Below are 10,390 nucleotides of genomic sequence, written 5' to 3' on the forward strand. Positions count from 1 at the left end.
CCCTGAGCCTGCGCTTTTCCAGGCTAAAGAGTCCCATGGCTCTCAGCCTGTCATCGTAAGATCTGTTTTCCTGCCCTCTGATCATGCGCGTGGCTCTCCTCTGGACTCTCTCAAGCTTCTCCACATCTTTTGAATTGTGGAGCCCAAAACTGGACGCAGTACGCCAGCTGTACTCGGCCTTGGTGAAGCCACAAGGGGAGGATGACATCCCAGGATTTGCTTGAGAAGCATCTATGGACGCAAGCCAGCGTTTTGGTCGCTTTAGTAGCTGCAGCATCGCATTGAAGGCTCAGGTTTAAGTCGAGCATGCACACTGTAGCACAAAATAAATTTAATCCAGGGTCAGCCACGTAATAAGGAATTAGAGTGAATTTAATCAGAGAAAGCCCAGACACTTCTGAGGTGCTGTGAACTTCCCATAGTGACTACAGCCAGACCTCTGTGCTCAGTTGTACTGACAATAACCCCAGTGATGACCAGCATGTCTACAAGGGGGATGGCCCCAATGACGGAACATTTCTTCCAGGCTCCTCCTATAATCCTTGGATAATATTAACCTAGTATCATGATCGGCAGGATGGCAACCTTGACCTAGGCAGGCATAGCATTTGAGGTGGTAGCAAAGGAATCCAGGATTACCTGCCTCAAAGAGATGGTGTTTAAAGCAAGCTCAGTACACGTCATTCCTCCTCCGAGAGCATCTTGCATTCATCCTTCACAGTCAGGGCCTGTTAAATCTCCTCTGCCGTATTAGAGATAATCGATTCCCAACCCAAACAAGGCCTTTAAACACACATACTTAGAAGCACACCTAGAAAATGAAGTACTTAGTTAATATTGCTCAGGAAAGGACAGAGGACTTTCCCAGATACACGCAGTACTACAGACAAGTTCCCAATTTGTTTATGAACCTACAGCCTAAGGCCATGGTGATTATGAACAGGCTAGTGAAAGCTGGGATGATGGAAAATAAGGAAGGGCAGGGACAGGTGCTACATTAAGGAGGTGCTCTCTAAAATGAAATCTTGAAGTAGACGACCCACCCCTGAGGTTCGATACTGTGGATCATTATTCAAAACCGCAGCCCAAAGTCCTGATAAACAGTCTTTCACAAGGCATGAATTGTTCTTCTTAAACCTAATTTGAGACTATTTGGCTAACACAAAAGGGAGAGTAGTCAACAGAGGACTTGGGAGATTCTGGTTCTGTCACTGCCTTGCTGGACAACTTGCTTCACCTCTCTAGCCCTCTTTTTCAGTTGAAAAGCGGGAATAAATTATATTCATCCCCTTTGCAAAAACACCAAAAATCTACTGGTACAAGGCCGTATACAAAGTGATGGAATAGGTGGAAATGAGCAGGCTCTTAGTTACCTGGAAGTGAGTGTCCCTCTCATTTACTGGTGACGCTCTTCCAAGTACAGGAACCTGCCATTAGATCTATTTACAGTTCTAATCTTCCAGTACCTGACAAAGTGTTGCTTCTTTTTATCCATTTGTAATTTCAGGAAGCCCAAGGACACAGCAATTGGCAATACCAAATAGATTTTAAACTAAGCCAGTCAGCTTTGTTCTCCTGTTCAGAGTGCAAGATACCACATTTTCTTAGCTTTGGACCAAACAATAGTACTGCAAGACAAAGGAACAGTAAATGCAATGCTGAAAACGCTGGGTTCAAAATCCTATCAAGCATCAAGGATGCCATATTAAAAAAACAACACACACACAAAAAACCAACCCTTTTTGACTTCCTCAGAAGAGGTTACATATATATTGAGAGTTAATGTATGGGGCTTGGGCTGTACTGTTGAGTACAACACTAATTGAGAAAACATGCAACAAAAAATATTAAAATACAGGCTCCACACTTAACAGGCTTGTTTTGTTGTTTAATTACTAAGGAGTCGATAAAAAAAGAAACAAGGGAAACCTGTCTTTTTCGGTATCTTACAAGGCGTCCAACTCCAGCTTTGACAAGCCACCAAAGGAAGTGAAGACATTTCACAAATAACATCAGTTTTTAAAATCAGGAACTGACAACACAAACTTACCAACTGTCATTAAGGGGCAGAGCAATGGTTTCATACACATGTATACACACATAGGACGTAAGCGGCACTTTTGAACAATCTTGGGAAATTATAATTAAAAAACTGCTAGTGGACAACAGCTACATTGATGCAATTGTGCCACTCCACCTTCTAATAACCTTGCAAGGCAAGTTTCAGGAATTACACAGTGGGCCTGAAGGTAACAAAAAGCATGTACTATGTGTCGGCTGGAAAGTGGCATCTGTACCTTGAAAAAAGATGCTACAAGGTGTCGCTAACCACAAATGCAGAAGTTAGGACTACTTCAGAATCTCAAAAAAATCATGATCGTCCCACAATGAACTCAGGGAGCACGATGTTAATGTTAACTTTAAGCATAAGGTCACAGTTAGTTTTAGCATTTAGCCTCATTGTTAATCAACTCAACACACATTTTTAAGCAAAGAACTTTTTTTTCAGATTCAATTAATTTCTGATATTTGAAATACGTCGAATTGTGCTGCTGCAGAATCTACTTGCTCTTCCAGCTAAGTTTGGAGAAATGGTTCCTCAGTCTGGTCAGCAGCATAACCTACTTTTGCCATTTTAAAACTTCCTCCGTTAGGTATCAGGAGCCCTTCCCACAAGCAGCAGCAATACCTCTCCATAAAACAAGCGTCTCACAGACTTCTCCTTTGTTGCCATTTTGTGAGATTATAGACTGACTGACCACTCAACTCAAGCTAGCTGCCTAGTTCTAGAGAGCCATTACAGAAAAAGGCTTAGATCAGGATGGGCCCGGTAGCATGCCCCCCCCCCCAGCACTGTTGGGCAGGGCCTGCTCCCAGTATGGGGCCCAGCTAAGGCAAGGCCACTTGGGGCCCAATCCTGGTGCAGTTAGGGGGGGGAGTCTAGTCCATGGACCAGCCCTGGGCCACTCATCTGGCCCACAGAGCCAAAAGGTAGAGCACCAATAGTCTACATTATGGTAAGGAAAGCAAGGCAGTTTTCAGGAGACCCATGAAAATATTTGTCTGCACTTCTAGTAGATGATAGTGCTGTAATTCAGGTGAGCAGTAATAAGGGGAGTAGAAAACAGATATCCAAGGTATAAATACAAGTGTTCTGATGGGACATTTACCCTATGATTTTAAGTCTTCACTCCTACCTACACTGAAATGCACACAGCTCTGGCTTAGGGGAACACAACCCAAATCTACTGCCCAGGTTCTTTTAAAGAAAAATGTTTCCTTGTGCAACATAGTACAGCCTGTAATAGATAAGCAAGCTAGTAAAGAGCCTTTTAGCTCCAAAAGAAGGAACCATAGTTGACAAGAAAACCCCTATTTCTGGAGAGCAGGGAAGAAGCATTCCATTCAGATACCTAGCACCTGACACAAATGTTGGTACTGTATAAAAACACCACTTTTAGCTATGGCTACAAATGTTCCCCATCTATAGGGCAATAACTGGTAGTATGCTGGGAGAAAAGATACTCCATTGGTGCATACATACAATACGCATGGGATAAGCAACTGTTGTTCTGTATCACCTTTTATTCTAAGAAGTAGAAAAGGCAGTTGCCCAGAACGAAGGGCTGGTAGCTTTAGGTCCAGGACAACAAACACAGCACTAACATAATGAATGAATCAAAGTTTCCCAGTATATGCAATAAACTAAGTAAAATCACAGATTAAATCAGCCAAACACCAGCTGAGTGATGAATCTGGAAGGCACTCATATAGAGTAAATCTGGGCCACTTGGTAAGAATCCTCTGAAACAAACTGTTCTAAGACAGCCAAACGTAAAAGTTATGAATCTATCAAAAAGGCAAAGTTGAGTGGGGGTGGGGTGGAATCAGACAGTTGTCAATAAAATACTGTGGTAAAAAAAAGCATAATGCAATATTTAGATGTAAAAATAAGGAGTGATAAATACAAGTAGGAAGCCAATTTAATTTCTGTACATGGCAGTACAGAAATACTGCAGCTAGTTCTGGAGTCAGCATTTGAGAAGGGATGTGGAAAAGCTGTAGAGAAAAAAAAAAGTCATATGATGATGGGGGAGGGGGGTGTTGTGGGGAAGAAGAGTACCTTACTCTGAGACTAAAAACTCCATCAAAGTTAATCACAAGAACAAGTGGCCTGATTACAGTATATAAGAACCTTCACTGGGTGAAGATTCTGGCTAAGCAAAGGACTCTCAGAAATGCATAAGAAACACCAGTGGCTGGGAGCTGAAGGCAGATATATTTTCCGCAGTGCAGGCGATGAGCTACTGGAACAAAATCACAAAGGGAAGCAATGCCATGTCCATCTCTTGAAGTCTTCAAAGTCCAGCAGAATGCTTTCCAGGAAGGTACACTTTAGTCAAGGAGAAACATTTGGCTCAATACCATGTCCTGAATGTATGCAGGCAGGCTAGATGAGACCACCTAATCCCCTTGAGCTTTACGCTATTAAACTAACATTTAGTCATAGATACCTGTTCCGTAAACTACAAAGCTCAAGGAGCAGACTTAGATATCACTTCAAGTTCATCACTGCAGTAAAGAACTGGCCAGCTTTCACACTACCAAGCGAGAGATTTTTGTTGCACTTCAAAACCCACCTTACAAAATACGTGTTAAGGTATGTAACGTTACATTCCACCCCAACTAGCATCTGCTTCAGGGTAAAAAATAGCAATCTGTTCTACAGCCAGCCTTTTACCTTATGAATTTCCTCCCAGTGGAGCCAGCTTTTTAATTGCTGTGGTGTGTACATGCCTTGCAAAAATCATGTAGCAGCTGTGAGGAATTTCAATAGCACTTTGCATAGCTAGAATCTAGAGTTCTCAGTCAAAGCTTTAGACACAAAGGCTGCCTTTTATTAAAAGTCCAGATTACACATCATAATGCCATAAAATGAAAAAAAAAACAATAGTACTCAAAACGTGAGGCCAAATTAAGTTGCAAAGCATACAACATGGGGCAGAATTTCATCATGGAGTCTAAATGGACAAAGCCACAGTTCAAGACAGGAAAATCGTAAGAATGGTGCTCTTTCCTCATTCCACTTCCAAATGAGGAAGATTTGGTCTTCAGCATTGTGCTGTAGTCATCCTGATCAGAGCTGTGCAAGGCAGGAACTTGGAACAGTCACAGGAAGTACAGACTGACTCGGTAGATTTATGCCCCCCAACACTGTATAAAAGCTAGTTTGGTAGCACAGCTCCCTTCTGCTTCATGTTTAATGGGAAGCCACTCATTTTAAGAGGCAACCATGACGGATCCACGTGAAGACAACCTACTTCAAGCAGCTTAGACAAGAATTTGTAGGTTTCCATATCAATGTATTGGTCTAATTTACATGAAGTCTTCTAACAACTGTAGTGTGTAAATGCTGATAAACTGACACTGAGAAGATTTAACAATTTCGTCATTTAATAAGTGAATTATTTTTACTACACGGTATTGTACACTGTCATCTGTTCAAAAAAGATTAACAGTTTTGTTTTTTAAAAAACAAGATACTGTGAGAGATTTGTATAAACTGGTGAAGACAATTAACTCCTGGGTCTGGTTGGCTCATCAAGCTATTGTCTAAGCTTCTTTGCAGAACAAAGTCTTTAGGTCAAAAAAATATGCAGATCACTCTCAGGTAGATTTAGAAGGGTTTCCATAATTTACAGCCTTCTGGAACTGGCTTCCACAGGACTGATGCAATTGTAAAAAGGTCCACTCAATAGAATATATGGAAATTGTACAAAACGTTATTTACCATTACCATTAATAGCACAAAGAGCACAGCATTACTACTTGCTATTTAAGTCAAAATTCCTTTCATCTCCAAGAGGAAGGCATGAACGTAAAGCCCTGCCAACTCATCTTTACGGGTTGTGGGAATATAGCTTTTTAAACAGAAACTTTGGCTTCAGGAAAGAGACACGAACATTTAAAATAATGGCTTTAATTGTCATTTAAAGTATACGGGAGGGGATGTGTGCTTTAATTAAATATACATCATACCAGTGATACTGGCAAGGTTGAGGGTTATTTCTAACGTTGACAGCAATAAAACTAACTTGAACATGACAAGACATTAAAAGAAAAGCAATCCCTTTAAAACAATTTTTAACGTAAAAAAAGTTCACAGTGGTTTGTATAAACAGTATGTAATTTCTGACAGTAACAAATGTCTAGTCTCACAGCACACTAGTGCCCTCTTTAGATCCTAAAGAAGAAAACAAGCATTTACACTACTCATTGTACAGGTTCAAAAGTCAGTTGTACAATTACCCATAATGACAGGATAAGATGCTGTGGAGTGTACAGCTGTAACACCAACATAAGGTAAGTTTTTAAAACTCTTTTCTTGGGAGGGAACAAAAAAGTCTTTCATTTGCTGTTACAACCAGCAAATGCCATTCATTAAATCAAAATGAAAACCACAAACATGTTATCTATTTTGAGCAAGCTGAACAGTACACATTACAGTTTTAAAAATGAAGGTTATATACTATAATACAAGTCCCAACTAGGCAGGTCCAAATTTACTATTTCTTCGCTTGTTTTGTGATCATACCCCTTGGTGGCGTTACAGGTCTGCTAGCATTAGGCTTCTTTTTCTCTGCAGGTTTCAAAATCTGAAAAAGACAGTTCAGTCATTTGCTATGATAAAGTGACATTTTGCAAATGAAACTCAGTTGCTACTAAAAAGCTTTTTGTCATAGTCACTTGTGTAAATCAGTCAACCCCTAAGCATGATCCGTGCCAAGAAACAGTGTATTTCCCTCCCCATCCACAGCTAAGTCGATACCAGAGGAGGGGATCAGGGATCTCAAGCCAGCAAGAGGCAGGAAACAGACTACACTGTTTGGGCAATCTAATTCAAGGTGGGAAGGTTAAGTTCTCTCTATTTTATGCCAGTACAGACAGCATCACTAATGTTCTTAAAAGAAAATCTGTGAAAGATTTGGACAACCTCTTCATTTGTTGGATTTGCAAATATCTATTTGAAATAAGAGCTAAACCATTAAAAGTTAAAATTGACAGGAGCATAAACTTAGAATACTGTACCTGAAAAGAGCACATTAGAGTTTCATCCACACTCATCATGGCACCTGCATTGTCAAATTCTCCACAGTAGTTTGGGGCAGAAAATAGAGTTACCAGTTGCCTTTTTGCAAAAAACTCATATCCATCTTCAACCACCTTCAACAGGAAAAAACAGTATTAGAGCAGAGAATTCCTAACCACACAACTACAAAACAATATTTTTCCAATGGCATGCATCCAGGTCAGTCCACATATAGCTCAGCTAGAGTTTAGTTGTGGCTCCCTAGCACAGCCAGTTGTGGGAGAGTCTAAGCTTAAGCAACAGCAGTTCCCAACTGCTAGATCAAAACAGAATTCAAAACAAATACAAGGGCAAATACAAGAGTGAAATCCACTAACACTTAAGTTAATGGAATCATGCAGGATCCAAGGGTCTGTACTAGTGGATGCCACTGGAGGAACAGGGCCATGATCTGTACTTATAAAATTAAAATACCTGGTGAGCTCGACATATAAGATCCAAATCATGTTTATGGAGAAACTTTGCAACCACTTCAGCACCAAAAGTGAAGGACACTCCTCTGTCATTTTCACCCCATCCCAAGACATCTTTGTCAGGGTCTGACCACAACAGGTCACAAAGAAGACCCTGGTCTGGTACATCAGTGGGGCGCATAATTCGTCGAATCTGTTCCATTGATTGAAGGTCTGGTGATAAGCCTGATAAAGTGTTGGAAAACATACAAGCTGTTTAGCATTTTACCCAAATCGTTCCACCATATTAAAATACAGGTTAGTTCCTTTGGTTGAAGCCACCAACCGACCCACCCACATCTCATGCTGATTTCAGGACTGCTAGATTTGTAAACACAACTGATTTTTGTAATTACAAGTTTCCTTTTTAAAAATAAGCCAATTTAAAATAAAATCCGAATCAAATACATAAAGGATGTTGAGGCCTAATCTTATCCCTTAAAACATTTAAATAACATTTAGTGCACTGAATCCATTTCAAAGGCTGAGTAATACACTATGTACTTTTCTATACAGAGAAAGAATCGGGGGGGGAAATCCAACTTAAGAGGCCAACTTTTATAAATAAATTATGTACTACATAAAAAGACTTTGTGCCATGGGAGACCAAGCAATGTACTACAAGGTGCAGGAAACTAGCAGCCACTACTACAAGCATTGGGCCCAGCTTCTACCTCCAAGAGTCACCATCCATGTCTTAAATCCATGAAGCCCACTTAACCGGTCCCATACAAATCAGCTCAGGTAAAGAAAAGTTGTAAGATGAGGGTATAGGTTGTTCTGTGCGTTTTGAACAAGTCCAGTTACTATCCTAAGGCAGCTGCCAAACAAAACCATGAGCAAAAGACTATCTAGCAAACAATGCAACATTAAACTATTTTCTAACACATGAAAAATGTAATGTTTTCAGATTTTGTAAATTTTAAGTTGCAATTGCTTTCAATAAGATATGAAGAATGCATATAGAAATGTATACTGTGAGTACCCTCCAACACAGGAAAGAAACAGTCCATTGTACAGGCCAATCCACCACAAGTGAATGTCTTTAATTGCTTTCTGGTGATTCTAATAGATTTTTACCTCAAGTTTTTAAAAGCCTGATAAAGAGCTACATTAGCAGGTTTAAGATTTGGCAGAAACAAAAGGTGTGAAAGTATACCAACTTAAGCACAAGAATGAAAAAAAGTTCTACATTGTGCAGCCCTACAGTATTCTAATCGTTTTAGTATTTATGAACAGGGGAGGGGACTGCCTTCAAGATGCATACTAAAGGATATTTAATACTAAAAATAGCTGTGTCTCAAAAGTACAGGCACACTGACTGAATAATACAAGGGAGATACCAGGCTAGTGTAACACTAAACAATATTTAAAATTATTTTTCACTGAAAAGCTGTACATACTTACAGAAGCTGAAATAGATGCAAATTGCAATACATATAAACAACTATTATACTGCTGTGGTTTTAGTAATTTGAGAAATATGGTTTATAACACAAATCCCAGGCTACCCCACTAACAAACTTAAAAAGGGGCATGCAACTTAAAGCAGCTAGAACACCACAGCACTTGAGGTATTTAATGCATGAACAAGTGTCTTTAAAAGCAGCAGCTAACAAACAGCTTTCCGAGAGGAAAAAGTAGTTTGACATGTAGAAACAAGTGAGTGATGGCATATCCCAGTAAGACCACAGCCATCTTTGATACATACACAGATTTGCATACACAGATTTTTGAGAAAAAAAGATGCTATATTAATTTTCATACAGAAGGAAGAGCAGATAGCAAGCATCTCAAGTGATATCGAACTGCCTGCTAAATTGGGTATTGTGCAGTTAAGAAGTAAACTGTTGCAGGATAAACCATGGAGGGGTGGTTTGCAAAACTTACCTCTCAATATACAGCTTGATCTCCACCTACTGATGAACCAAGGCAGAGGTATAAGTGTTTCAGAACTTCATTTGGTTTCATCCTCATTGTTGGGAGACAGATTTTCCAACAATGTGAAAATGCATATCAGACACTGAACTACCGTGCCTTGTGCCAAAGAATTAGCAGTCATGTGTTCATGAAGTAGGAACCACCACATACCTCCATGACAGCAGAATATTTTTTCATCCACAATGGCTGCAATTGGTAAACAGTTAAAACAGTCTGTAAAGGTTTTCCACAGCTTGATGTTATATCTTCTCTTACCTACAAAGACATTTAATGGAAAAAATAAGTTAATATACTTTTATAATGTAAGGAAATTGCTTATTGTATAATACTACTGTTGTTCTAAGTTTGCCAGACTACATAACCAGTCCATAATAAAGCCAACATACAACTTGCTTCAGACATACTAATACATTTTGTTACTCATTAAAAGATGCTGGAAATTCTCTGTCTACACAAGCAAAAGTGCTTTTAAGTGACCTTCTGTTGCAGTGGAAGTTCCCATGTGTATAAAAAAAAAAGTCACTTTTAAAGCCAAATTCTCTGGCCAATTCTACTCCTTCCAGTGCTCATAGCTTCTCAACAGGCATTTAGCCATGTGAAGTCAACTAGTATGCTGCATCCTGGCAGTACTTAACTAAAGAGCTGTTCCCAAGGCCATTTCTAGTGGGTAGCACTGAGGTTGCTCTAAACTCAGTTGAGAGCTACAAGCTGACCTTGACAGGTTGCAACGGTGGGCGGATGAGAATAGGATGGCGTTTAACACTGATAAGTGCAAGGTGTTGCACATGGGGAGGAAGAACCGGCACCACACTTACAGGTTGGGGAACTCCCCTCTTGCCAGCACGGA

General features: G+C 40.0%; 1 protein-coding gene across 1 annotated transcript; it reads right to left on the reverse strand.

Moving 5' to 3' along the window:
* Nucleotides 1-5,436: 5,436 nt before the first annotated feature.
* LOC109324600 (serine/threonine-protein phosphatase PP1-gamma catalytic subunit-like) lies at nucleotides 5,437-9,835 on the reverse strand (the record flags this gene model as incomplete). Its single annotated transcript, XM_019556626.1, has 4 exons — nucleotides 5,437-6,656; nucleotides 7,090-7,224; nucleotides 7,565-7,788; nucleotides 9,694-9,835. Coding segments are annotated over 4 exons (591 nt in total), but the record flags the coding sequence as incomplete, so codon positions are not given.
* Between the last annotated feature and the right edge of the window lie 555 nt (nucleotides 9,836-10,390).

This window comes from Crocodylus porosus, unplaced genomic scaffold (genome assembly GCF_001723895.1).
Source record: "Crocodylus porosus isolate Cpor-Errol unplaced genomic scaffold, CroPor_comp1, whole genome shotgun sequence".
In the NCBI taxonomy this organism is placed as follows: domain Eukaryota; kingdom Metazoa; phylum Chordata; order Crocodylia; family Crocodylidae; genus Crocodylus; species Crocodylus porosus.